The 24,704-nt window shown below is 42.4% G+C and overlaps 1 protein-coding gene across 1 annotated transcript in view; it reads right to left on the bottom strand.

The window, feature by feature from the left end:
• The window catches only part of clpb (ClpB family mitochondrial disaggregase), a 33,474-nt gene extending 9,352 nt beyond the window's left edge, over positions 1-24,122 (bottom strand). The window contains exons 1-7 of the mRNA XM_065960072.1: positions 22,899-24,122; positions 22,536-22,587; positions 18,830-18,916; positions 12,513-12,616; positions 10,519-10,647; positions 4,832-4,929; positions 3,725-3,839 (exon numbers count right to left, since the gene is read on the bottom strand). Coding sequence (XP_065816144.1) covers positions 3,725-3,839; positions 4,832-4,929; positions 10,519-10,647; positions 12,513-12,616; positions 18,830-18,916; positions 22,536-22,587; positions 22,899-23,361 — 1,048 coding nt within the window. The 5' untranslated portion in view covers positions 23,362-24,122. The remainder of the gene's footprint in view (positions 1-3,724; positions 3,840-4,831; positions 4,930-10,518; positions 10,648-12,512; positions 12,617-18,829; positions 18,917-22,535; positions 22,588-22,898) is intronic.
• Positions 24,123-24,704: the final 582 nt, after the last annotated feature.

Here is a 24,704-nt window from a genome sequence, read left to right as displayed (position 1 = left end):
TGTTTTAGCTGATTGAGAGCGACTTTGACAGAAGGGCACATTGACATTTCTCAGAGGACCCTGACAACAACAAGGAAAGGAAAGAGACACAAAAGAAATGAAAGCTCTCTCTCTCTCTCTCTCTCTCTCTCTCTCTCTCACACACACACACACACACACACACACTAACTCTCACACACACTCACAGGGAGCAGTGTGTACTGGGCAGGTCTGGTTGGCTCTAACATGATTACAGAGGGATGATTCTCTTCAATAACTCTTAGCCCTGAGAGCTAAACCTGGATCAATCTAACCTCCTTCCTGTGTGTGTGTGTGTGTGTGTGTGTGTGTGTGTGTGTGTGTGTGTGTGTGTGTGTGTGTGTGTGTGTGTGTGTGTGTGTGTGTGTGTGTGTGTGTGTGTGTGTGTGTATATCTTGCTGCAGGCCAGCTGTTCTTCACATGGAGTTCAGGTGAAAACAGTCATTTTGAAGACATGACAGCACACAAAAAAATTAAAACAAAAAACTTTTTAAAGTTATTTTCTAAACTTCTGATCTGCAACACGTTCAGGACATCCATCCTTTTCTGCACTGACATCATGCAGCACAGACACTGAATTAAGGGCGGATTAATCAGCTGATTTATCTGCCTTTCAAGTAATTAGTCAAGAAAAAAAAAATCAATGTCCTGCTACTTAAAATATAATTAGTTCAAATTTCTCTGATTTTTACCACTCAAAGCTGAAGATCTTTGTTGTTCAGAAAGTTTGTCTTTAAATAAAACAGATTTCAAGACCACAACTTGAGTTCTTATTTCATTTTTTTATAGTCATTTTCATGATTTTCATTAGGAAGGGGAAACAGAGAGTAAGAGATGATTTCTGCAAACCTTAAACATGTATAAGTGGGATTTTCCCATGGTGGGTTATTGTCTTGTAATGTGTTTGTGATTGTGTTTGGCCAGGTCGGTCGAGTAGAAAAAAAAGAGAGAGAGGAAAACAAACAAACACAAAACAAAACAGATCATTTTGTACTGTTGTGCTTTGGCAAAAATATTCCTTAACCTTTCATGCCAATAAAAAGTCGAGAGATTATTGCTTGTGAAAATCAATGACAATACTGATATCAATTTAAAACAAAAACTATCTGATTGCAGATAGTGACATTTCTTTATGTCTTCTTTGTGATTTATTTGTTTTAAATGAGCTATGAGCTATTTGCTGTATCTAAATTGTTGTTAGTAGTCTCTCTTCTTTAATTGTCTGTGGAACATGTCTTTAAACTGCATGTCACCGATCTTTCCCAGAGATGGTGTAAGACTTCCACCCTGCTGACATTTTCTTTCACATTCGACTCTAAAAACAAATCAGACTTTGTCCAACAGGTGACTTCTCTTGCCCAATATAAACCCTCTTCTCTGAGCCAGCAGTGATCTGAAATAACTTGACAGCATTTAAATTGATGTGACACAACAGATACACATCAGTTACTGACATTGGTGCATGCCATATTATTCACTGAAGGGCCAATGTTTGTCAACAGGGCCAACATCATCTGATACAGATGTTTAACCGTTACATTGTTGCATCTCTAAAAGCTTCTGAAATAAACTGAACTGAATGGAGAATGTGTTTTAACACCCAGCAAAGGATGTCTGGCTATCATCAAACTGGGAACGATGCAGTCATGTCTTGCTATTTCCACAATAAAAAAATATATATTTTCTGACATTTAACAGACTGATAATATCATATAAAAAATGAACACAGTAGTCCGGGAAAGTAATGAGGGGTTTCAATCTTAGCTTTTTTTTTTTAGTTATTCTAGTAAAAACATGTGGTTGTATGCGCTGCTACTTTTGTGACATAATCTGGTCCCGCCCTCCTCTCTACTTATCTCTACATCCCTTTCTCATTTGTTGTCTTCTTATCTGCATGTTCCTCTTTCTCTCCTGGTCCATCTCTACATCTCTGACTTCCTGCTCCCTTCACCTTGTATTAGAAAAAAATACCCAATAAACCAAACAAATTGTGAATGTTTAATGTGTGCTTTTATAAATCTTTAGTCTGACTTCTTCTTTTACAACAACTCACATGCTCTCTCTGTGTGTGTGTGTGTGTGATATATTCACTGTAATACTCCTAAAGAGATCAATAGGCTGTTCCTTTATCACTTTGCTGATGTCTTCTATGGCTTTCAGGACAATTTGCCATGATAACAACAATCATTCATCACCCCCTCCAAAGACAATAAGTCCCATGTTTCCCTTGTTCTTCTTTCACTCACAGCAAACCCATACAGACACTTTCAACCACCCTTTAAGAAGTACATATGTTTGTATTTTAGCTTGCAATCGTATATTTGGTAATTGCCAATAATGTAGTCATGTTTTTTTTCCCCATAGAGTTTAGAAGTATCCGAGTTGTTGTTCTCCTGTTTGTTGTAAACGTTGCAGTTTTTGCACTCACATGAACATTACACATTATAATATCTGCTTTGGGAGTGAGTTGATTATTTACACAAATCTGTCTGAGATCATAAAAATAACACACAGCCTCTTTCTTCACTGCAGAATCTAAACACACAGACGCGCACGCACACACACACACACACACACACACACACACACACACACACACACACACACACACACACACACACACACACACACACACACACACACACACACACACACACACACACACACACACACACACACACACACACACACACACACACACACACACACACACACACACACACACACACACACACACACACACACACACACACACAGCTACGGATCAATACATGGCCTCCGTGGATGCCTGGTGTAATATCAGCTCTTTACTGTCTGCTGTGTTATTGTGCTCTAACTCATCCACCCTCCTCTTCCTCATGCATTACACCCGCTCTCTTCGTCTTTCTGTCGGTGCTCTGAGCTCTCTTCTTCTCAGCTACTCTGCCATCGTCTCTCATCAGCGTCCACGTCTCTTTTTTTGTCCCCCACCGCCTCGGTTTGTTTTACACCTGTGTCATCTGTTTCCCTCTTCCTGTCTCCATCATTTAGCTTTTCACTTGTCCATCCCGGACTCTTTTGAGTTTTCAAATGAAGGCAGGTGGACGGCCCGGCATGGTGGGTCAACCATGGGAGGATACAAAAAACAAACAAACAAACAGAGGCCACAAAGTGAAGAATAGAAAGGGTGGAAGAAAGAGAGAGGGATGGAGGAAGGGAATGAAGAGAGGGGAGAGAATAGAGATGGAGAGGGGGAAAGCAAAAGGAGGAAGAGAAAACAGGGGGAGGAGGGGTTGGGGTGAGGGTGATGGGGGGGTCTGTAGTATGTCTCCTCTCGCTGTAATCCAGTTAACTGGCGGCTCCAAGCCTGGCCTAGTCTCACACAAACACACACACACACACACACACACACACACACAGCACCTGTGTATGCCTGACAGACAGCTCATTCATCACAATTAGCCAATTACAGCCTCTGCCGGTCTGTCTGAACCCGCCTACTGTGGGAGGGAAGGCAAGAGCGAGAGAGGAAAATGAGGGGAGCAGAATAAAAAGAAATATGCTGAAAAGAAAGAAAGAAAAAAGGAGGAGGAGGGGGACAGGGCTGCTTGTATTTATGTATTTTTTTTCTCATATAAAGTTGCTGTGTATGCATCTGTTTAGCTGCTTATACAATACAGTTTTACCTGTGTGTGTGTGTGTGTGTGTCTTGGGTCTGTGTGTTTACCTGAGGCCACAGTATTGATGGCCCCCTCCTGTCCGATGATATACTCCTTCAGCCTCCTCTCCAGGGGGAACCTTCTCCTCTCCTCTGCCTCCCGCCGAGCCTGTGCCTCCTGGAACTAGAGCGACATGCAGAAAACAGATGAGACAGTCAACGAATGAGGAAGAGGAGAGAGACTTTTGAGGGAAGAAATCATCTATAAACCAAGATAGTGTGGACACTGAAAGGGAAAATCTGGGAGAAAGACAGACCTAAAAACTCATCAAACATGTTTTTCCTTATCAAAGGTCAAAAGTTGTGCAAATTGTAAAAACCTGTGGGATACATTTGATTTGATTTATGGACATTTTAATAACATTTGCTTGAATCTTTAACACAAGCTAATTCTGCAACAAAACATTTGTCATCAACCAATTCTACTGGTTCTATCTTTCTTCCCCTGAATCTCTTTGTTGTCCTTATTCTTATGTCTCATTTTCTCATTTGCCCCCCCTTAGTTTTTCCTCTCCTTGTTTCTCGTACAGGCTCCCAAAGCCTCATTCATCCTCTCCTCTTTGTCTCCTCTTACTCCAGGTTTCCACCCTGCAGTGGAGGCAGGCGGTTCATTCTCTCCCTCCATCTTGTTCAGCTCTGTCCTGCTGTCACGCTGCTAGATAACTACGGAAACTCAGGCTTTATTTTAAAATACAGCAGACCCCTCAGTGACAACCCCAAATTCTAAAATCTCAATATCACACATATATTTCCAGTTTGTATCAACATCCATTTAATAGTTGTGATAAAAGTAATGTACATAATTAAACTTAACTCCTCAGCACATATTAACCCTGGTTAACCCCTACCAGCTTTCTCTTTCCTCATCCTCAAAAGCACCTGTCAGTCAATCACCGGCCTCACACAGCCCTCCTGAGGAGTGTGTGTCTGCGTGCATGACAGCAAAGAAATGACGCAGATGTCTGCTGAGTCAATTCTGCCGAGTCACTCAGTCTAGGCAACAGGAAACAACTGCAGTATCCAAACAATCAGCGTGCATGGGAAATAATGTTGTTTTCATTAACATTAACGTTTATGTGTGCGTGTGTGTGTATGATTGTGATGAGTGTCATGTACCTTGCCCTCCCACTCCTGCAGCACTGCACTCACGTCTCCCTCCTTAGCGTAGGCCCGCGCCGTGTGTCCCAAACCGTTGGATTGCAGAGGGTTTGCACCTGTAAACAAAACAAAACCTGTTTAGAGTTTTTTGGTATGGCAAGAAAATGAACAAGACCTCAGCGGGAGGGTCAAGACGTCGATGGAGAAGCTAGGGGAGAGAGGTCACCAGGGTCACAATGGTCACCGCATTAAAGCAAGAGGGCAATGCAATGACCCTACAGGGGGTTTCATATCTGCAACGCGTGCCAAAATCACACTCTCTGACCCCGACACCCTCAAACAAAGACCCTGCATTATGATACAATCTATACACACTGCAGGTTGTTGCAGGTTGTGGGCTTTTGAGGCACACCAGCACACTTTCACACAGCAGGTAGGGTCAAATGGAGGAAAGGTTTAGTTAGAAGAGAGGGGTCGGGGTATGATTGAGGAAAAAGCATGATGTCACAGCATGTGTGAAGTGTGCCAGGACTGGACTGTGATGGGCTTGTCAATAGGGGTGGTTAGCAGTGCCTTCCTGCCCTGACCTGTGCCACCAATCACCCGGAGTCACCCAACCACACGTGCCTCCACATAAACCCAGTGCAGGTTCACACTACATCAGCGTCAGACAAAATAGAATTGAACGCTTTTTTTTTTGTGTGCAAAATCAGTTACATATGCAAAAAGCAAGTGCCATTGCACTTAGAGGAATATATAACTCTGACACAAGAGTTGAAAATAGCTACTGTAGTCCGAATTCAGAACATTGGAAGCAGCTGTCTCCCCCCTCCCCCTTGAGCCGATGCGCACACAGGTAGCCATGTCGCCGACACAGAAGCTTCAGTATTAAACCAGCTCTGCATTGGTGTTGTAACCTTTTTGCTTTCTATCATCTCTCCATTGTTCAAAAGCATCTCCAATATTCATCCTAGCTTTACCATGTTTCTGTTCATGGAGTTTATAAGAAAAGTGCAGAGGTTTATTAGGTCGGCTGCACGTTGCCATCGCTGCAGCACCGGTTGGTGTGTTGGGATAAGTGTCTCACATCTGGGAGAGGGTGTAATTGACCACAAATGCTCTGGCATCATTACAAATTGTCAATCTGTTTGATACTCTTTTGGCCTCTGTGATTTTAAATACAAACTTTGCCCGTTTTAGGCTGTTGTTTATTTTGGCATTGTGAACACTGTACAGCATTTAACCTTCTGAAATGATTGTAAAAATGTCTCTACTCCTCAAACGCTTATCACATTAATTAAAGATTTAAAAACAACATTAATCCAGACCCAACATTTGTCAAAAGGACATAACTGTTACAGCAGGTCCATTAGGCTGGATTCATTTGGACTCAGATCTTACTGGGGATTCAATTGGTCTAGCTATGAGGCACTTTACAACAATCTGCAAGAGGCCTTCATACAGTTACAGGGAAAGCGTTTGAAAACAGTACGACTTATTTCCAGTTAAAAAAAACAGCTAAAGATATTTTTGAAACTGGGTCTAGCAGGGCAGACTTAGGTCTTTAAGGTCATTGGTGGAATGGTGGATTAAGAGGTTAAAAACCCATCGAAAATTTTTCTGAGTGAGCTGCACTCAGAGAAAATGTATCAGGTTGTTTAATCAACACAGATGCAGACTGTTCCTGCTGCTTTGACCACAGAGACTAATAATCACTGTGATAACGTTTATCGATAAACTCCTAAATTTTGCAACCTGCTCACACGGCTATCGATCCTGACAACAATACACCACTAAAACCCCCCCCCCCCCCCCACACACACACAACCACCAAAAACATGAGGGAGGAAAGCAATAAAGCACCCACACACCCTCACACACACAGTAACACGCAGACAGTGGACATAATAAATAGCATCATTTAGGGCTTTAATATCAGGCCAACCCTCTGGGCCATAGCACTTTATAACAGGATCAACACACACACACACACACACACACACACACACACACACACACACACACACACACACACACACACACACACACACACACACACACACACACACACACACACACACACACACACACACACACACACACACACACACACACACACACACACACACACACACACACACACACACACACACACACACACAGGATCCCTTCATTAGGAGTGCTTTAGTTATGCCTATTAGGAGTCCCCTCCTCTTTCCTATTTCCTCCTCCCTCTCTTTCACTGCAGCTGGTGGGAGAGAGCCCCTGCTGCTCTTTGTGGGTGTGTGTGTGTCCTTGTTTTTTGTGAAGTGTGTGTCTGTGAGCATGTGTGTCTTCTTCTGGCCTCCCACCACCTACTGAGCGGTCTATTACCGAGTGCCCCTGGCTGCGGGCCTGATGTGGAGCCTGGGGAGGAGCTGGAGAGGATCTTCAGGTAATGTGAGGGACTGTAGGCCGAGGAGAGGCCCGAGGGTGGGCCTGGAGACTGTGATGGATGGACATGTGAGTTAAGGGCCGGCTAAGGCCAAAAGAGCAAACCCACGGCTAGTAGAGTAACATTGACAGATACAAACACAAGGGAAATAACAAGGTACAGAATACACACAACTTGGTACAGGAACGTACACAAGATGCACATACATGTAGGGAAGACGACACACACACACACACACACACACACACACACACACACACACACACACACACACACACACACACACACACACACACACACACACACACACACACACACACACACACACACACACACACACACACACACACACACACACACACACACACACACACACACACACACACACACACACACACACACACACACACACACACACACACACACACACTAATCCAAATGGATGTCCTGAAGCTGTGTCACATTATATGACTTTTTGTGATGATGTTAAAGAAGATTAAGAAGAGTCTACGAAGAAGACATGGCACAAAGATTTGTCAAGAAAACAATCAAGCATTCACTTCAAAGCCTTGGATTTTTGCACCGAGTGACAGACTCACACGGCACATGGACAGATATATGTCCATGGCTGAGAGAATGTGATGTCATGATTGTGATTGGGCGTGACAGTGGCGCCAATCCAGCAACGGCCCAGTTGGATAAATAAAAACCCGCTGCATCTTTAATACGATTGTCTTATAACGAATGTCTCTGCTTTGTGAAATTTCGTACCTTTTTAATTCAAAAATGCGTCTGCAGAACATTTGATCGAGTTAGACCAAGTGATTTGTTTAAGCGTACAGAGCACTCACAGATGCAGGGGTGAGACGGGCAGACAGAGCTCTGGACGCACCATCCATCATAAACATAAACAAGACATTAATACAAGTCTCTGTATGTGTGTGTGTGTGTGTGAGACTGTGTATAATGATATTGGTTTGGGCGGATGATCCCCCCCCCCCCAAAAAAAATGTTTTTAGACTAAAAACGGATCAGTCTAAAAACTTCAGATGACCAAGATGTGATTCAACAAGGCGTGCGTAAACATATCAAAAAGATAAAAAGCATACATGAATATTTAAATATTTTTATAAATAAAAAGGAAGCTTGAGTGCACAAACACAGAGATGCTCTCTCTCTCTCTCTCATACACACACACACAAAGGCACACACATCCTGTGATTATGGAGTTACCCCAAGGGCATGTTCTGTTCAGGGGTCACAGTTCAACTAGGCCTGGCCTGGTTAAGATCTGCTCGTCTGGAAACTGAGGGGGATATTCTGCCCCGAGGGTGTATGAGTGTGTGTGTGGAGCTGAGTCAACGACAGGTGCGAGCGTAATGGGGCTGAATGGAGGGGGGGGGGGGGTATGAACGAGTGATCAATTTCAAATGAGCTTTGTAATACTGTTTATATTACTCGGGGTCGAAGCACTAAGATGATGATACATGGAGGCTTATTAAAGCTGATGGAGACGATTCTGCCTCCAGCTCTGATAGCACTATAAGAAACAGTTAGTTTAGAAAGCGAACATGAAAGCAAGGAGCCTGACATGTGCCTGGATAAAACTTGTGCTTATATTAGTCGCTTGTTTTCCTCAAATTAACTTTTTTTGAATCTTCATCCCCCTATGAAATACATATAACTATTTAACAGGTGGATGTAGCTCTGCGGTATAGTCAGTTATCACTCAACTGGAAGGTAAGGCCTCGTCGGGTCACATGTCCAAGTGTCCTTGGGCAAATCATTGAACCCCGAATTGTTCCCACTGCTACACTTGCAGCGTGTAAATGGAGCAGTACTGTAGGGCAGTTGGGCACTTTACGTAGTATACTCTGCCATCAGACTGTGAATGTGGTGTGAATGTGACTTGTGGTGTAAAAGCGCTTTGAGTAGTCAGAAGACCAGAAAAGCACGACACAAGTCCAAGTCCATTAACCATTTGTGCATGCCCAACAATGCAGAAACACTAGTATCCAATAACAGAGAGCAGTTCAAGAAAGCACAAGCAACTACATTAAAACATGATGGATCACAGGGGACACATTTAGATAAAGATACATTGTCAGAGAAATACTAAAAACTAGTACTTTTGAAATGCCCAAAAATAAAACAATACAAAGAAAATCTGTCACACAATACATTCACCCCCTCCCCTCTGTACTCCCTCAAAAGCCACGGCCCTCACTTACATGCCCGAGCACTGTAGCTCCAGAAATACACTGGACTATTTTACGAGTCAAAACAGCCAATAGCAAATTAACAGTATATTCTCCATCATCTGTGACCCGCTTTAAGTGTGGGTTAGTGCACCAAGGAGTAGAGAACGAACAGGGAGGCATGATTAGTTCATCAGATTGGTACCTCGTGGCAGACATTGGTCAACGTTTTTACATGCTTACAACTGCTACAGATGATGGATTTTCAGAGCACATTAATTATTCAATTCTGTCAGGACCTCAAGACAATTTCAAACAAAATCTTAAAAAGTGTATCTGGAGGAAATTACCAACCCTGCCTTTCATTGTTTACATTTATGAGTGAAAAGTATTCTTCAGTCTTGGGCCGATCTCCACCAACTTAAAATTGTTTTCTGTAACAACCACATGAATGTACAGGATTGATAACAAACCCACTTCGCAGATTATATGAGCAAAGTAACTGTCAGTCAAATATCACAGATAGGATAAACACTGTGTTAAATCACTGGGACTTGAAAAATCTCCTTTACCTCTTCTCATTCTGTCAGGGGAGCCCATCAATGGGATAAAATCATGAACGTAATGTGCTGCACTTGTGTAGCGCTTTTGCAGTCTTCCAACCACTTAAATCAATTTACACTACACACACACACACACACAAACACACGCACTCTGATGGCAGAGGCTGTTTTGCAAAGTGCCAGCCTGCTCATCAGAATCTAATCTAATCATAGGCATACCTCCATGTTTGTGCCTTCTAGAGCAATTTTGGGTTTCACAGTTTTGCCTAATGAAACTTTGGCAACCCGCTTAACCTTTGAGCTACCGCTGAATGTGATAAACTCATCATTTTTTCAATATTTGATGTATGTTTGAGAATTGGCTCATACCACAGCTGTAATAAAAAAATACAGAGTTTTTGTTATGTTAAATGTGCAAGGAACAACTCTATGTCTTTTATTGATATGCAGCCCCTCAGAGGTGGATTTTAAGGTGGGGTTAGGTTCAGTGTGTGTTGGGGTTCGACGTACCAGCCTCCAGCAGCATGCGGACAGCGAGTGTGTCATCAGCCAGCGTGGCGTAGTGAAGCGCTGTGCAACCACGGAAGCCAGCCCTGCTGCTGAGCCTGCTGCTGAATTCATCCTCTCTGGACACAAGGACTGTGAGACGTGAGAGAGTACAGTGAGTGAAGAGACGAGAAAAGATTCAAACAGAAGATGAATTTAAAAAAGAAAAACAAGACACACAAAAAGCCTGATGTAGACATAGTTGATTTATAGAATTTACAAAGATTTTGAGTGCTTCTGTTACAGTGTTGTGGCCCATTACCACATGTCATACTTGTATTAATATAATAGTTGTAATTGCTAATATTTAGCTGATCTCTCAATAAATGATATGTTGTTGTTATTACTGTGGCTACCAGCACTTACGTCTGATCCCCTCTCTATCTGACTCTCCTTTTCTGTATTTCAATCCAACCAAGGCTTTTGTGGCGTCTTGACTTTAATGTGGCGATGACAGTGGATGACCGAGTGGGGAACGACGTGAGGCAAAGTGCCGAGGGTTGAAGTTAAACCCCCGGCTGCATGCTCAGAGGACCGTAGCCTCTGTACATGGAGCGCGCAATATAAATGCTATGTTATCAGCTGCCCAAGATTGATGTCTTTTTACTTAACTTAACATAGATTCGACAAAATCTTCCAAACTTTTTTTCCCCTTTACAGACGGAAAAGAACAAGAACACGTCCAAATCCGAACGAGAGATGAGAGATGAGTTACAAACTTTATGAATAATTGTTTGAGCTTTTATTTCTGGAAGCCTCTCTGTAATCGATTCACAACGAATGGTTAGGCTTCGTAGCATGTTGTAATAATAACACTGCAGACTACAAGATTGTTCCTGCTGTTTCCAGCTCCAGAGCAGTTGTTCATTTTCACATATTTAAGCTCAAACTGTCCAACATGATCTGAATAAAGTGCGTTTAGTTTTAGGGTCTGCTCTGCTTCGCTCCTTACAGATAATAGAGATAGTCTATCATTCTCTCCTTACTTATCTTTTTCATAAGCGCACTCATCTCGTGCCACTCCTCCATCATCCATTTCTATTTTTTTCCGCCACCTTCCTCTACTCCTCCCTACCCATCAGCTCCTATCATCACTCGCACCCTCTTCTTCTCCTCCCTCCCTGCTCCCTCTATCCCGATAACTGTGTCTCATCCATTTCCTGACTTCCTCTCCCTCCCTCATCATCCCACCCATTTCCTTCAATGCCTCCCTCCCTCTATCATCCCTCGCAACATCCAAATCTTCTTTCCTCTCCTCCATCTTTAAACTCTCTCTCACTCCGTCTGTCGCCCCTCCTTCTTTGCCCCCTTGCTTTCTTTCACTGCCTTCCTCCTCTCATTCTTCTTTCCTTCATCAGTCTTTCCCTTCCTCTACCCATCCCACTCTTTTTTTCTTCTTCTGGCAGTCTCTCTGCAGTGTGTGTGTGTATGTGTGAGAGAGAGAGACAGGGCAGGATAATCATAGCTAACCCAATAAAGCGTCGCACAGGCCCCCCTAGCCCATCCATCAGTGTGCGTCTGGGAAACGCTTCCCCACGCTACGCCGGCCCCACGTGGACCCAAACCTGACAGCCATATAAATGTCTGCAATATACATATCCCATATAAATATGTCGGCAGAAACCTAACACAGACTGGGGGGGGGGAGGAGGAGTTTGTGTGTGTGTGTGTCATCCTATCTGTTTTTGCCGCTCTGAAGAAAAACAAATAAAAAAAAAGACTTCTTGTCACAGAACATATAAAATAAATTATACAGAAGAAATGAAACATGTACATATATGCAAATCTTTATGCAAATCATAATGTCTCATAATATCTGGCTCAACACTTAGGATTCATATGTGTAATATTGTTACTACACACACACACACACACACACAAACACACACATGTGGTTTCTGCACACCCAAAAACACAGGCTCAAAGTGTTTATTATTTTTTTTTTCTTCTTTCTTCACCTTCCAGTGAGTGGATGCCTTTCTCCCGTGAGGTGTCGTAAACGTTGTTGAAGTGATCTCCAGTGTTCGGGTCGGCACCGGCTTCGAGCAGAACCTTCACCACACTAGAAGACAACAGGAGACACAGAGACACATTTAAATACATGCAATCACTCAAACTTGTACCGCACTAATCAACCAGCCAACAGGCAGCCTTTCAATTGTGAGAACTCAGTATTTGCAGCATAAATGTTAACAAATGTACGGGTAAAGTCTTATATTACAACATGTTCATTCATATCAACATATATAAACATAAAGCATATTCCCTTCAATTCTGATAAAGACTCTGTCAGGTTTCGTTTTTCTTTACAATGAAAAGTGAATTACAGTGAAACAATCACAAGTGAAGGTTCTTTATCATGTTCAGCAAAGAGATTGTAAATCCAATTGATTCTCAGAGTCACTCCCCTCAGTGGCAGCTCCCACCGTCCACCATACCCATATGCACAACTTCTATATCTTACCTACCCTACCGAATGGCCATTACAGCCCAAACAGCGTTACCACTTGCCACCTTCAACAGAGCCAGGCTGCATCCATGAAAGTTCATACAATCTCCCCCCGCCCAGATCGGGATGACGCTCTTATTCACACACTTGTCTGCTTCGTAACATGTACACGTGTGCACATGGAAGGGGGCAAGGGTCGGGCCTGTTTCCGGTGCCACTGGAGGGGAGAAGGGGTCTGTGTGTTTGTGTGTGCTGGTGAAGCCCTTCATTGGAGCGTACCGCCTTATAGAACAAACACAACTACCTCGGCAACACCACTCACTGTGACCCGACGGACATTCCAGGTACCGTCTCTCTGTCTACAGAACACACTTTACATTTACCCCCCATGAACGTGAGTGTTGGCATTGACATTGAGACACAGACGTGCACATGAACACACACACAAAAGCTGGCCCGTTAGTCTGTGCTGACCGAGAGGCAGAGGCAGAGCCATGGCCGAAACATGAACCCTGCCAGAACTCTGCAGGCTGACATTAAGCCTGTGACTGAGTGCTGTTCAGCTACATGGTTATAGCAGAGGTCTGCAGTGTCTGAAATGGAGCTAAATTGTTATAAATGTTGAACAGGCTCCAGCTTCCCTCCAGGAAAGAACAGACCCTTAAAAAGTGATGAGGCACAATGGAGAAAAGTTCTGCACAACTCTAATGTCAGAGTTAATCTGAAGGTGAGGTGTAAAAATAAACAAGCCTTCAGCAGATAGTCCAACAATCATCGTTCCTCTGACAATAGACTAAAAAACATTTCTATGAATCCAGATTATTCTGAAATGTTTCAGGTACATTTCAGGCATTAAAAGAAAAAGAAAAAAATAGAGACCATGCCCACTTCCCAGATCTCACTGTGAACAATTCTAATCACTTGTTTAATATGTGGAAAACCAAAAGACACACAAGTTCTTTTTGAACAGAGATGCAGAAATAATGATGCAGCTAACGAACCAATACTCCCACTTAATTTTTTTTTAATTTTTTTTTTTTTTACACAGAACCAGACAATGCATGCCGCGTTTAGGTAGCATGTCTGACGTGTAACATGTCTGCATCACACACACACAAACAGAAAGGCGTCTACCATTTATTCAGATTCTGAATATACACAGATGTTGATCCGGCACTGTTAGTATTTGCACAGATTTTTTAAATGAGAAACATTCTGTTTGCGTCATTTTTTTTTTTTCACCCGACAGAAAAACGGGGATGTCTTAGCTCTTTGCTGTACTTGTCCTTCACATGAATAAGAAGTGTTATTTTGTTTTTTAAACAAAGATCTCATGATGCTTTCTAATGTCAAAGGCAAAGGAAAGATTGGAGAAAGTAAAAGTGGATGTTTCTGCTGCTGTTAAGCACTTTGCCTGACATCTGAGGCAATGGTTTAATGTAATACATTTAAAATCTGGCTCGGACAAGTTTGCTTTTGTAGCTCATAAAGAGGCATCAGGATTACTTTCATTCTGTTCCATAACCAGCTAAACACTGCTCACATGAGCATTAAACGGTGGATCAGCAACATCCCTCACCATCTTTTGTTTGTTCATTTATACAGAGCAGCGAGACAGAGTTAAAATACCACCTTAGGACTTTAGATTATTACATACGGAAAAGAAAACCATCAAATCCTTATATTTGAGGAGCTGGAAGCCGGAAAAATGAACGTCTCTTATTTAAACATTGTTGAATGCTGGTCTGATATTAAGGTAGTTGGTGATTAATGTATCAAATCATTGTTTTCACCCTGAATATAGTCCTGAACTATTGTGTGATATACAGTACAGGCTAAGAAATTATAGTACAGTAAAACAGGATAGAAAAAATACTCCTGCATATTACTTACACAAAAGAAAATGCAGAATAACGCCCAGTTCCCCCCTTTGTCTCAAGATTCATTCTCCTTGTAGTTTTGTAGCCACTACAGAACATATGTGCTCCTGTTGCTGAGAACGATCCTGGCCAGGTCTTTGTGTCTGACCTTGCTGAGGGGGCATAAAGGACTATCAGGGGGTCCCCCATTGTTACTGTATCACTCTGGCTTGGGGGGGGGGGGGGGGGGGGCAGGGGGGGCAGTGGGGCCGTGACCCACAGTGGGCTCTCTTCTCACCCTTGCAAGCACTTCTACAAACATGTGGGCGCATCCTCTGAGACACATCCAGACGCACACAAACCCAAACTAAAGTTGGTCACACGAGGCTGGGCAGGACTGTGTGAAGAAATGTGGCGGTCTGAAAAGGGTTAATGGCATCAGAAAGGTAAACACTGAGGGCTAAAGAAACGAGTTAAAGAGCAAAACTTCAGAGAGGAGGAGGAGAGGGAGGAGGAGTGGATAGAAAGAGGGAAGTGCGGCTAAAAAGATGAAAGAGGGAGAGATTTAATTACACAGATAGTGCTAAAACTAATGAGCTCTTTTAAACAGTTGATAGTTTTACTAATCAACTGATGATCAAGTGGCTAACTTTATTTGGGACGTTTAGGAGGAGAGCTGCAGCACTAATTTGAGGCCAAACTGAAGGCATGCAGAGGTTAATTCAGTTAAACTCCCAGTTTGAACGACTAGGCCAAAAGCTAAAATTACATACTTGGTAATGTGATCCTGGGAGTATCAAAACAATATTATCAGTAAATTACAAGATTATTTTACTTTCATAGCTTAACGAAGAAACATGGGCTTTAGTTAAATAAGGAGGGAGCACAAAAGTTGATACTACATTACCGTGATATTAAAAACCTTGGCGTCACCCTAACAGCTAAGAGTATATTCTCCCTGCTTGCTTACAAGCATCCAACATGTGTCAAAACCTTCAGTTAATGTTCACTTAACAAGCCGGTGCTGAGGTTGGTAGTTTTGACCTTCTAGCTCGTGCCAGCAGGTGACCTGTGTTACTGCGGGGAGCAGGTGTTAGTTTCTCATCCTTGCCCCGGAGGGAAGACAGGAAACAGACACTTCCGTCTCTCCCATGCTATAATAGACACCCGAGCCGAACTGACCATCCATGTCTGTGACCACCTGGCCCAGACGCTGGACCTCATTGGACCTCATGTCACCTGGTGCACACTTGGGGTCAAATAGATGCCAGGAAGAGAAGCTCACGGCACTTTATTTATTTCAGCCGAATAATCTGATTGGTCAGGGTGTAACGCTATGCTGCTGCAGTTTGTTCCAAGTGAAAAACATTCTGAAGCAAATGTTGATAACAGTACAGTTAGACGTTCTTTATAGAGTGGGGGATATTATGAAACCCTATTTCATCAAAAGTTGGGCTGATGTGCAAAATATAAAAAAAAAAACACAATGTGATGATTTGCAAAACATTGAAAGCCCACTGTTGGCAGAAAATAGCAGAATGCAAAATGTTGAATATTTGTGGAAAATTATACACCCAATTTAAATTAGATGCTGACAACATTATTATTTTTTTAAAATTGGGACAGTGCGAACAAAAGCCTGGAAAAGACGAGAAATGCTTCAAAATGACATGATAACCCATAAATGAGGCTTTAATGTTGCATCGCTCATAATATCCTTCAAGTTAATATTTATTTGATCACCATTCCCTAACTGGGGCAATATTACTTCAGGGTACGCGGAAGAGTAAAAGACAGAAATAATGATATCCCATAAATGTTCACACATTCTGTCAGTCATCCTGACTTCTTACCATCCCAATCATGTTAAACCATGACCATCTCATTAGAGCCTTTCACCACGAGCTCTCTGCTGAATTTCACTTTTCAATTCAGTTAATCCCGACCCAAAACCATAATCCTACTCCACATGACTCTCTCCAAAGCTTAACTCTTCCCCTCTGTCTTTCCTCAACGAGCCACTCATCGCTCTGCTTTCCCTCATTGCTTCCCCCCCCCCCCCCCCCTCTCCCTTCGAGTCGCTCGGCCGACAGGTCGGAACGGTCAACAGGCGCTACACTCGGCTGAGCGCTCATTGTGCACGTGAATACGGCGAGGGGGGAATGGACGGATTCTAAGAGAGATGGAGATGGGTATTGTGTGTTAAAGAGTGCAAACAGTGGGCCAGGCCCTGCGCCTCCCTGATTTAGCCTCACATCAAAGCTAAGCAAACACAAGCCCCCAGAGTCTCACCCTTAATTCTTTCACACAGCCCTCTACTCCACCCCTGATTCCCTCACACAGACGCACCTCGACCTCTGAGCACAGGAAAGGCTGGACGCTACACCTAGAAAACGTTTCCCCTGAAATCACACTGAGCTTAAATCTCATAGTTTTCACTTCTAAGAGGGAGCGGGGGGATTTAACAATAAGATCCATGCTGACACTGTAGCTACGGGCTAAACCTCTTTCATGAAGGATGTTCCCTGTGTTTTCACTTATCGCCTGCAAATAAAGTTGTGGTTGACTGAGTAATAGCCAGTTGGCTTCTAAGATATTTGGTATAAACTCCCCTTGTCTGTGTGTGTGTGTGTGTGTGTGTCTGTATCCACACATGCATCCTCACTTGTGTGCGTGGCAATGACTGTGTATGTCTTTGTGTGACTGATGTGTGTGAACCGATGTTCTGTCTTCCCTGCAGCAGTGACGGCTCACTGGGGGGTTACAGACGGGATTAAACACAGAGGAGTGTCACTGCCTCGCTGAGTTATAGCACTCATAACACACACACACACACACACACACACACACACACACACACACACACACACACACACACACACACACACACACGACAAATAGACAAGTGCAGTGACACACACACACACACACACACACAAGAAATAGACAAGTGCAGTGACACACACACACACACACACACAACTGAATTTATATCCAAAAATACATGAATGCAACAATATTTTAAACACTGGCGACCCCTCCACACATCTCATATAAATATGACGACATAATGGAGGTAAAACATCATAACACCTTTTTTTTTTTTCAAAATCAAAGCATATAACCTTATTTGACACGGCAGAGGAGGAACAATATCAATTTTACAGTCAAGTAAAGAAGCAGCAACTTCCTACAGACCGGAATTATGTTTTTTCATTTTTTTCTGCATAAATAACTTGAACTAGTAACATATTATTAGAAAAAATCATTTAGCTTTCTTTCAATCAACTAGTTCAGAATTTGAGACATTTAAAGAATAGAATCTAATCCTCACATTAAAACAAGTTACAAACATAATTCTCCATATAACTACAATACTCACAATGAGGAAACTTCCATGTTCCGACAGACATTTGTCTCTTATTTCTTGTGTTGCGATCTCTTTATGTTTCCAGTTTAGCTTAACTATGTCACGAGCTTTACGATGGATAAACTGTAACCCCCTAGATTTAACATAAGCACATTTGAGGCTTTTTTCCATATTCAAATATCACATTATGCTTCTCACGGACACATACGGCCCTTAAACAAAAAGTGGCCACACAGTCCTGATGGAGAAAATAAAAGCTCTGTAAATTGGATTTGGCCCGGCCTTAACCTCGGCCCCTCTGTGTCGTGTGTGTTCTGGGGGCCAGGAGGCTAATTTAATTTGTCCGACAGAGAGATGGGGGACCGGGTAAAGACCGTCTGTTGGTCTGAAAGTCGCACTTTGCACTTCTGAAGACCTACTGTAACAACTCGAGCGGTGGACATGGATGACATATGCTCACACGGTAACTAATGCAGACAGCTGCACGGTACCGGAATCGCTACATTACTGTAACATATGCTCACCAGGGAGGGCATCTCAGAGCTGTAAAACACACACACACACACACACACACACACACACACAAAACACACAGACCTGTGCTGTCGGTTTATTGCAGCCACCATGAGAGGAGTCCAACCAAGACGGTGCCGGTGATTTGGGTCAACCCCCTCTTTCAACAGCCTAACGGAAAAAGAAAAAAGAAATGGTTATTATTTGAAATCTGCTTTAACATCAACATATGGTAAAGGACACCTCTGACAACTGCTCATAAAGTAGTGGTGTGGATCTGTAGTATCTTAAAAGAGTATCTTAAAACAAAAGGAGAATACAGAGATGTTTAAATAACAGTGATTTCATATTTGCATACTACATTGAAACACACATTTCTTCTAAATCAGCAATATAGTGGATAGCTGTATATGTGATGGCATCACAGACATGCCTTGTTAGACACACCAGCATGAAACCATGTCGTCTTTGTCTTTATCTGAAGTGAAACAGTTACTCCCTGACCAGTTAATGTCTCTCTCTCTCTCTCTCTCTGAGCCAGGTGTGTGTAGGGCTTTCCGCCTGAGGCTAGGACACCAAGCAGGTACTAGAGTGACAAGGTAGGTAGGTGTGTGTGTGTGTGTGTGTGTGTGTGTGTGTGTGTGTGTGTGTGTGTGTGTGTGTGTGTGTGTGTGTGTGTGATCCGTCTGTCATCTGTAATGCTGAGCAGGCAGACAGTGTGTGTGTTTACAGTCAACAGAGTGGCCTCTATCTAGTCTGCACTCAGCTCTGACACTCCGTGGTTCTGTTTTCACTGCCTGGTGTGCACGTAGCATCAGCGCAGGGGGGGGGGGAAGCTCAGTGCTGAAGCTACTTCACAGCTTCTGTGAGTGAGGGCAGCTCGAGCATCCCTTTACTTTACTAAACTTAACCAGAAGGTTGGGTTGAAAAAAATAGACATGAGTTGCAACAAACAAATACGTCCTGAAAGTAGCTGATAAAGCATCGTAAATGAAATGTGCAACATAAGAAAATAAAAGGCTCAATTCAGTAAATCATACAACTTGATTAATGTTCTGTGATCTCTACAGATTTGACGTTTTGCTCGTCAATTTTTTTTTAATTTTTGCCAACTGTACATTGTAAGTGCTTGAGCAAACGTATCTGACAGAACTGTAATTGTCAATTGCTTTCCAATTTGGATAAAAGACAAGTGAGCATCAAGGTAATCTGTCGAGAATGTGAGTTACAAGATCACAGAAATTAAGGGAAAATGTACGATGTTGAAATAAAACTGGTGATGAACTTATTTATTTCATCTTATTCTATAAAAATTCCAAATACTGAAAATATTGAGTTGTCATGACATCGAATACACATCCCAAAGTGAAGTGTGAAAGAAAAGAAAATGCTAACTTTCCCCACACTTCACTACAGCTGCTTTTATGAAGCATGAGTGAAATAAGACCTCTATCCCATCCTCAGCTGCCTGTGAGCACACACACACACACACACTGACACTCTACCACTTCTACAAACTTAACCAAAGCACTTAACACATCTGGTAAATGCTGACTGGCTGTGTGGCTGTCTGTCTCACTGCACTCACACCTACACCATCTGCCACAGGGCGCAGGTAACCCAACACTACAAAGAGGGACACACGTGGATAAACACATGTACGCTGCCCTCAAATAAATGATACAAGTACCCTTTACTTAACCACTGAACATATAGTTCAGAACAGGTAACAAGGCAACAGTGATTGTGGAATAAAGGCCTTAATGTAGCAGTTGACTAATATGAAGAAACATATGTCTATCTGTAATTCATATAATAAAAAGTAGCAATATTATGGTTGTATCTTTGGCACATTGTCTGCTTTTAAAGTTATTAAATATTTGTAAAGCACAATCCTTTTGTGTGGCTCAAACTGGCTCTGAGTATATCTTAGTTTAAGACTAGCCCCAGAGAAAGGCTGTCATTCAAGCTGTGGTAGAAATACATAAAGGATGTGAGGGAAATATTATCAAAGAAGCTGAAAAAATATAAAGAACAACAACAAAAACAAATCTAGGCACACTGTTGAAATAGGTGTGTGTACTGTAATAGGAGTGTCAGAGTTTGACATCCACCCTGTAATCACCTGCTCCTCAGAGAGACGTTAAATCACACAGATGATTCTCTTCCTCCACCTAGTGGTTATTGGTTGTACTACAACTGCTGTTGATTTAAAAGCATGGGCTTTCTTCACTGCAGATTATTGGGGTTGTTCTAGAAACAGGACTCAGCTGAAGAGCCATGACTGATCAGAGGCTATGACGTCTGAACAAAACTAAAGGCACAACATGATCGACGTACAAGAGCTGTGCAGCCAGAAAATGCTAAAAGCTCTCACAGGAAAGCTCATTACAGATTTACGAGACATTATACTGCATTACATTGATGCCCACTTTAAGTGGAACCAGTTCTTTTTTTTTTATACAACTAAATGTCATAAAACTAAGTCCAGGTAAGATTAACATTAAACGGCCAAGTGCTTTCTCATTCAACTACAATCAAACTTCAAATAAAAGGCCATCCCAACTTAAGGCCCACTCCCAAGTTTTCACTAAATAAAGGCAGGTCTCTATTTTAGGCCCAAATGCATTTAGTGTTGAATTAGTTTGCGGAACAAAAATAAGGAGAAAAAGCAGCAAGACACAAAAAATATAGATGACCATCAACATGTATCCTGAAGGTTAAGGTCAACTGGATATTGTGTCTATCAACAGAAAGTGAGCACTGCCTCTCAGAGTCTACTGCTTAATTGTCTGAATGAAGACTAAAGACATGCAAACCTCAGTTAGAGACAGGAGGGATGGGGAGAACTCTGTTGCTTGTGCTAGCTTTAGATATGGAAATAAATGTATGTATGTTTTTTTTCCATCTCTAATGCAAATTTGTAACACTTAAACATATTCTAAAAACACCACATTAACACATTCTGATATGTTTACACAGCTCTTTAGGCCAGCACAGCACTCAGTTGTGATTATATCAGTATGGGTCTCTCTCTCTCTCTCTCCCTCTCTCTCCCTCTCCCTCTCTCTCCTCTCTCTCTCCTCTCCCCCCCCCCCCCCACAGAGCAGCAGGTTGGCATAGATACGCTGACTTACAAAACAAGGTCAAATTAGTGATTTGTAATTTAATTTGTTTATTCCATATCCTCATTCTGTTAAATATTCTTTCCAGTGTAAGTTAAATGAAATTAAATGTTCTTTCTCATATTTTCTGTGAACGAGTGTTGTTTGAAAATAATTAAAGGCCTTTCTTGTGTGAAAACCTGTCGCAAATAAGAGTTGGGTAATTTTATAGAATTGAGTAATAAAAGCCTGCACTATAAGGGCGGCGTTGGTAGCCTCGTGGTTAGAGTACATGCCCCATGTACGGAGGCTATAGTCCTCCAAGCGGGCATCCTGGTTCAAATCCAACCTGTGGCTCCTTTTCCCACATGTTGTCCACATTGTCCACTATCTCTCCCTGGTTTCTGACTCTATCCACTGTCCTATCTCCAAATAAAGGCAGCAAAAGCCCCAAAATATTATACATATTAGTTAAAGTTTTAACGCATATACTTCCCAGCTACCTATCTGATGGATCCAGGGATGGTTCGCCATGTGTGATGTATAAATGCAAATGCATGAAGTTAACTAATATAAGTACTGGATATGAACACTTCATGTTTGGGGTAGAAGTAGACAAACATTAAATACACAAATAGTAAAATGCATTCATTCAGATTGTTACTGAGTGGGTGTGTTTATGTTACCTTGCCACATCTTCAGAATTATTGGTCCTTGCTGCCTCCAGAAGTGTATCGCCTTGTTATTGCAAAAGAAGAAACATGAATAAGATTTACAGCAAAGTACAAGTTGAAGCTGTGAACACAGTATCTCATTATGGATATATAAATTATATCTTTTGTGTATATCCAATTCTGCTATGCTTTTTCCTAACTCAATTGAAAAGTATGACAATTCAAATCTATTTTTTTTAGAAATGCCAAACTATTGCGTGACTTATTTTTGTAATTAATTTAAAAATATTTTCATACAAAACTCGTTTATGGCTTCAATACTAGTCGAAACAATAATAGCAATTCAGACAGCACATGTCTGCTGATTGGGCATACCTTTGTTATCTGAATCCTTCTTCAGGCAGAAGGCAACAGCTGCAGCAGAGAGAACACCGACAGAGGCCACTCCTGTCCGGTTGGCTCCTCCACCTGTTCCCCTGCCCTCACCTCCACCTTTCTGCCCGCTCTCCTCCCAGTACTGGTTATTGCCGCGCCCTCTGCTGGCCAGAGCCGCCCAGGAGCTGCGGCGGTTCTCCAGGTTGGACAGCCATCTAGGGGCGAGGTTGTGGAACTGCATCGACGGATTCAGATTGGTGCTACAACCAGCACTTTCATCAGACAAAATACCCCTTCTGGAGACCCGGGAGGTGGACACGATGGGGTTACGGTTAGTCTCCGTAGGTGTCTCTCGGATGCCCTGACATGCGGCACCGCCTGCGCTGGTCTGGAGCACACGGCTGCATGGTGACAGGCTGCGCGACCTTCGCGCAATTAGCCTGGTGGGAACTGATGATAACATGGCGGTAAACTCACCGAAAAAGAGGCAGGGATGAAAGGCTCAGTCAGGAAGTAATTCCAGATGGTAACGGGTTCCCTACAGATCGGGGACACCGCGTAACTAGCGATGTATCTGCCGCTACACTTCAAGAAACAGGTAGCTTATGGCAACGAAAACAACTGCTTCACCTCATCGTCGCGTAGATGTCACTAGAATGCGCGGTGCATTCTGGGAAATGGTGTTTTACTGAGGCGTGCTTCCGTGTTTAATGTCTTGAACTGTAATTAATGAGGTGCACATGATTCAGTGATTTGTCATGTTTCTATTGCTTTTTAGGGGCGACATTTCTGCAAAAAAAAGTTCAATGAAAGGCTTCAAGACAGAAAGGTTAAGGAAGCTTGCAGTCAGTCATCTTTGCGCATGCTCAGTGTGTCAAGCGCAATTACTACTGCTACTAAAATTATTCCCATGGCTTATAAATGTTTGCAGCTTTCCTAAATTATTGTTTTTGCCAGGTTCTATGTATTCTATTTTCATGATTAACTTGGTATTCAGCCCATCTCGTGACACGGTCATGGTTGTTTGGTTTTCTCGTCCTTTCTTAAACAGAAAACGTGATGATGCAAGTGTTTTTTTGACAGTGCATTAGTCATGGCCGCCAGATGGCGGTAAAAGCACATGGCATTAAGGTTTGTTGCTGAATAGTAACTGCAGAAGCCAATGTCCTTATTTCTTCAAATGTCTTCAATGTTAGCAGAAAAAAATGATTGTCTGGATAGATTGTTTACGGTGATCGTCCATAAATTCCATTAACATTAAAATCTACATTAGCTATAACATTAGGATGAATCATTCTTCTATCTATCCTACCTGTTTAAGTGTTACAGCTGTGGACTTTATTGTATTGCATGATGGTTCTACTCAATGGAATTTGCATTAACAACTACTACTAGCTAATGAGGTTAATATTAGTACTATATTCCAGAAAGAAATTCACAAAGTGGCATTTTCGTTTGACTGGAAAAACTAGCAGAACCAATCTGACATTCATGCAAGTGCCTCCTGCAATGGAGTAGAGCTGTAAATTATTAGGTGGGAATGTTGTGTACTGGCAGCAGGCTTGCTGCGCCTAACCAGTCATGAATCATGGGACATCTTGCTAAGCTATCAAAAATCCAATTCCACCTTTAACAGCACATCTTATGCATGCTACTGTGGTGTCAGTGTGGTTGACTCTGACAATACTTTCATTCTCACCCACACCTCTGTCAATACGTGAAGACCTTCATTTTCAACCTGCAAATAAAAAGCTACTGAGGGAGTTCCAAAAGCGGGGGAATGACGTCCAGACAAAACTGTACAGA

This window comes from Labrus bergylta, chromosome 11 (genome assembly GCF_963930695.1).
Source record: "Labrus bergylta chromosome 11, fLabBer1.1, whole genome shotgun sequence".
Taxonomy (NCBI): Eukaryota; Metazoa; Chordata; class Actinopteri; order Labriformes; family Labridae; genus Labrus; species Labrus bergylta.
The sequence above is the reverse complement of the archived record's forward strand: the minus strand, read 5'-3'. Positions and strand labels throughout refer to the sequence as shown.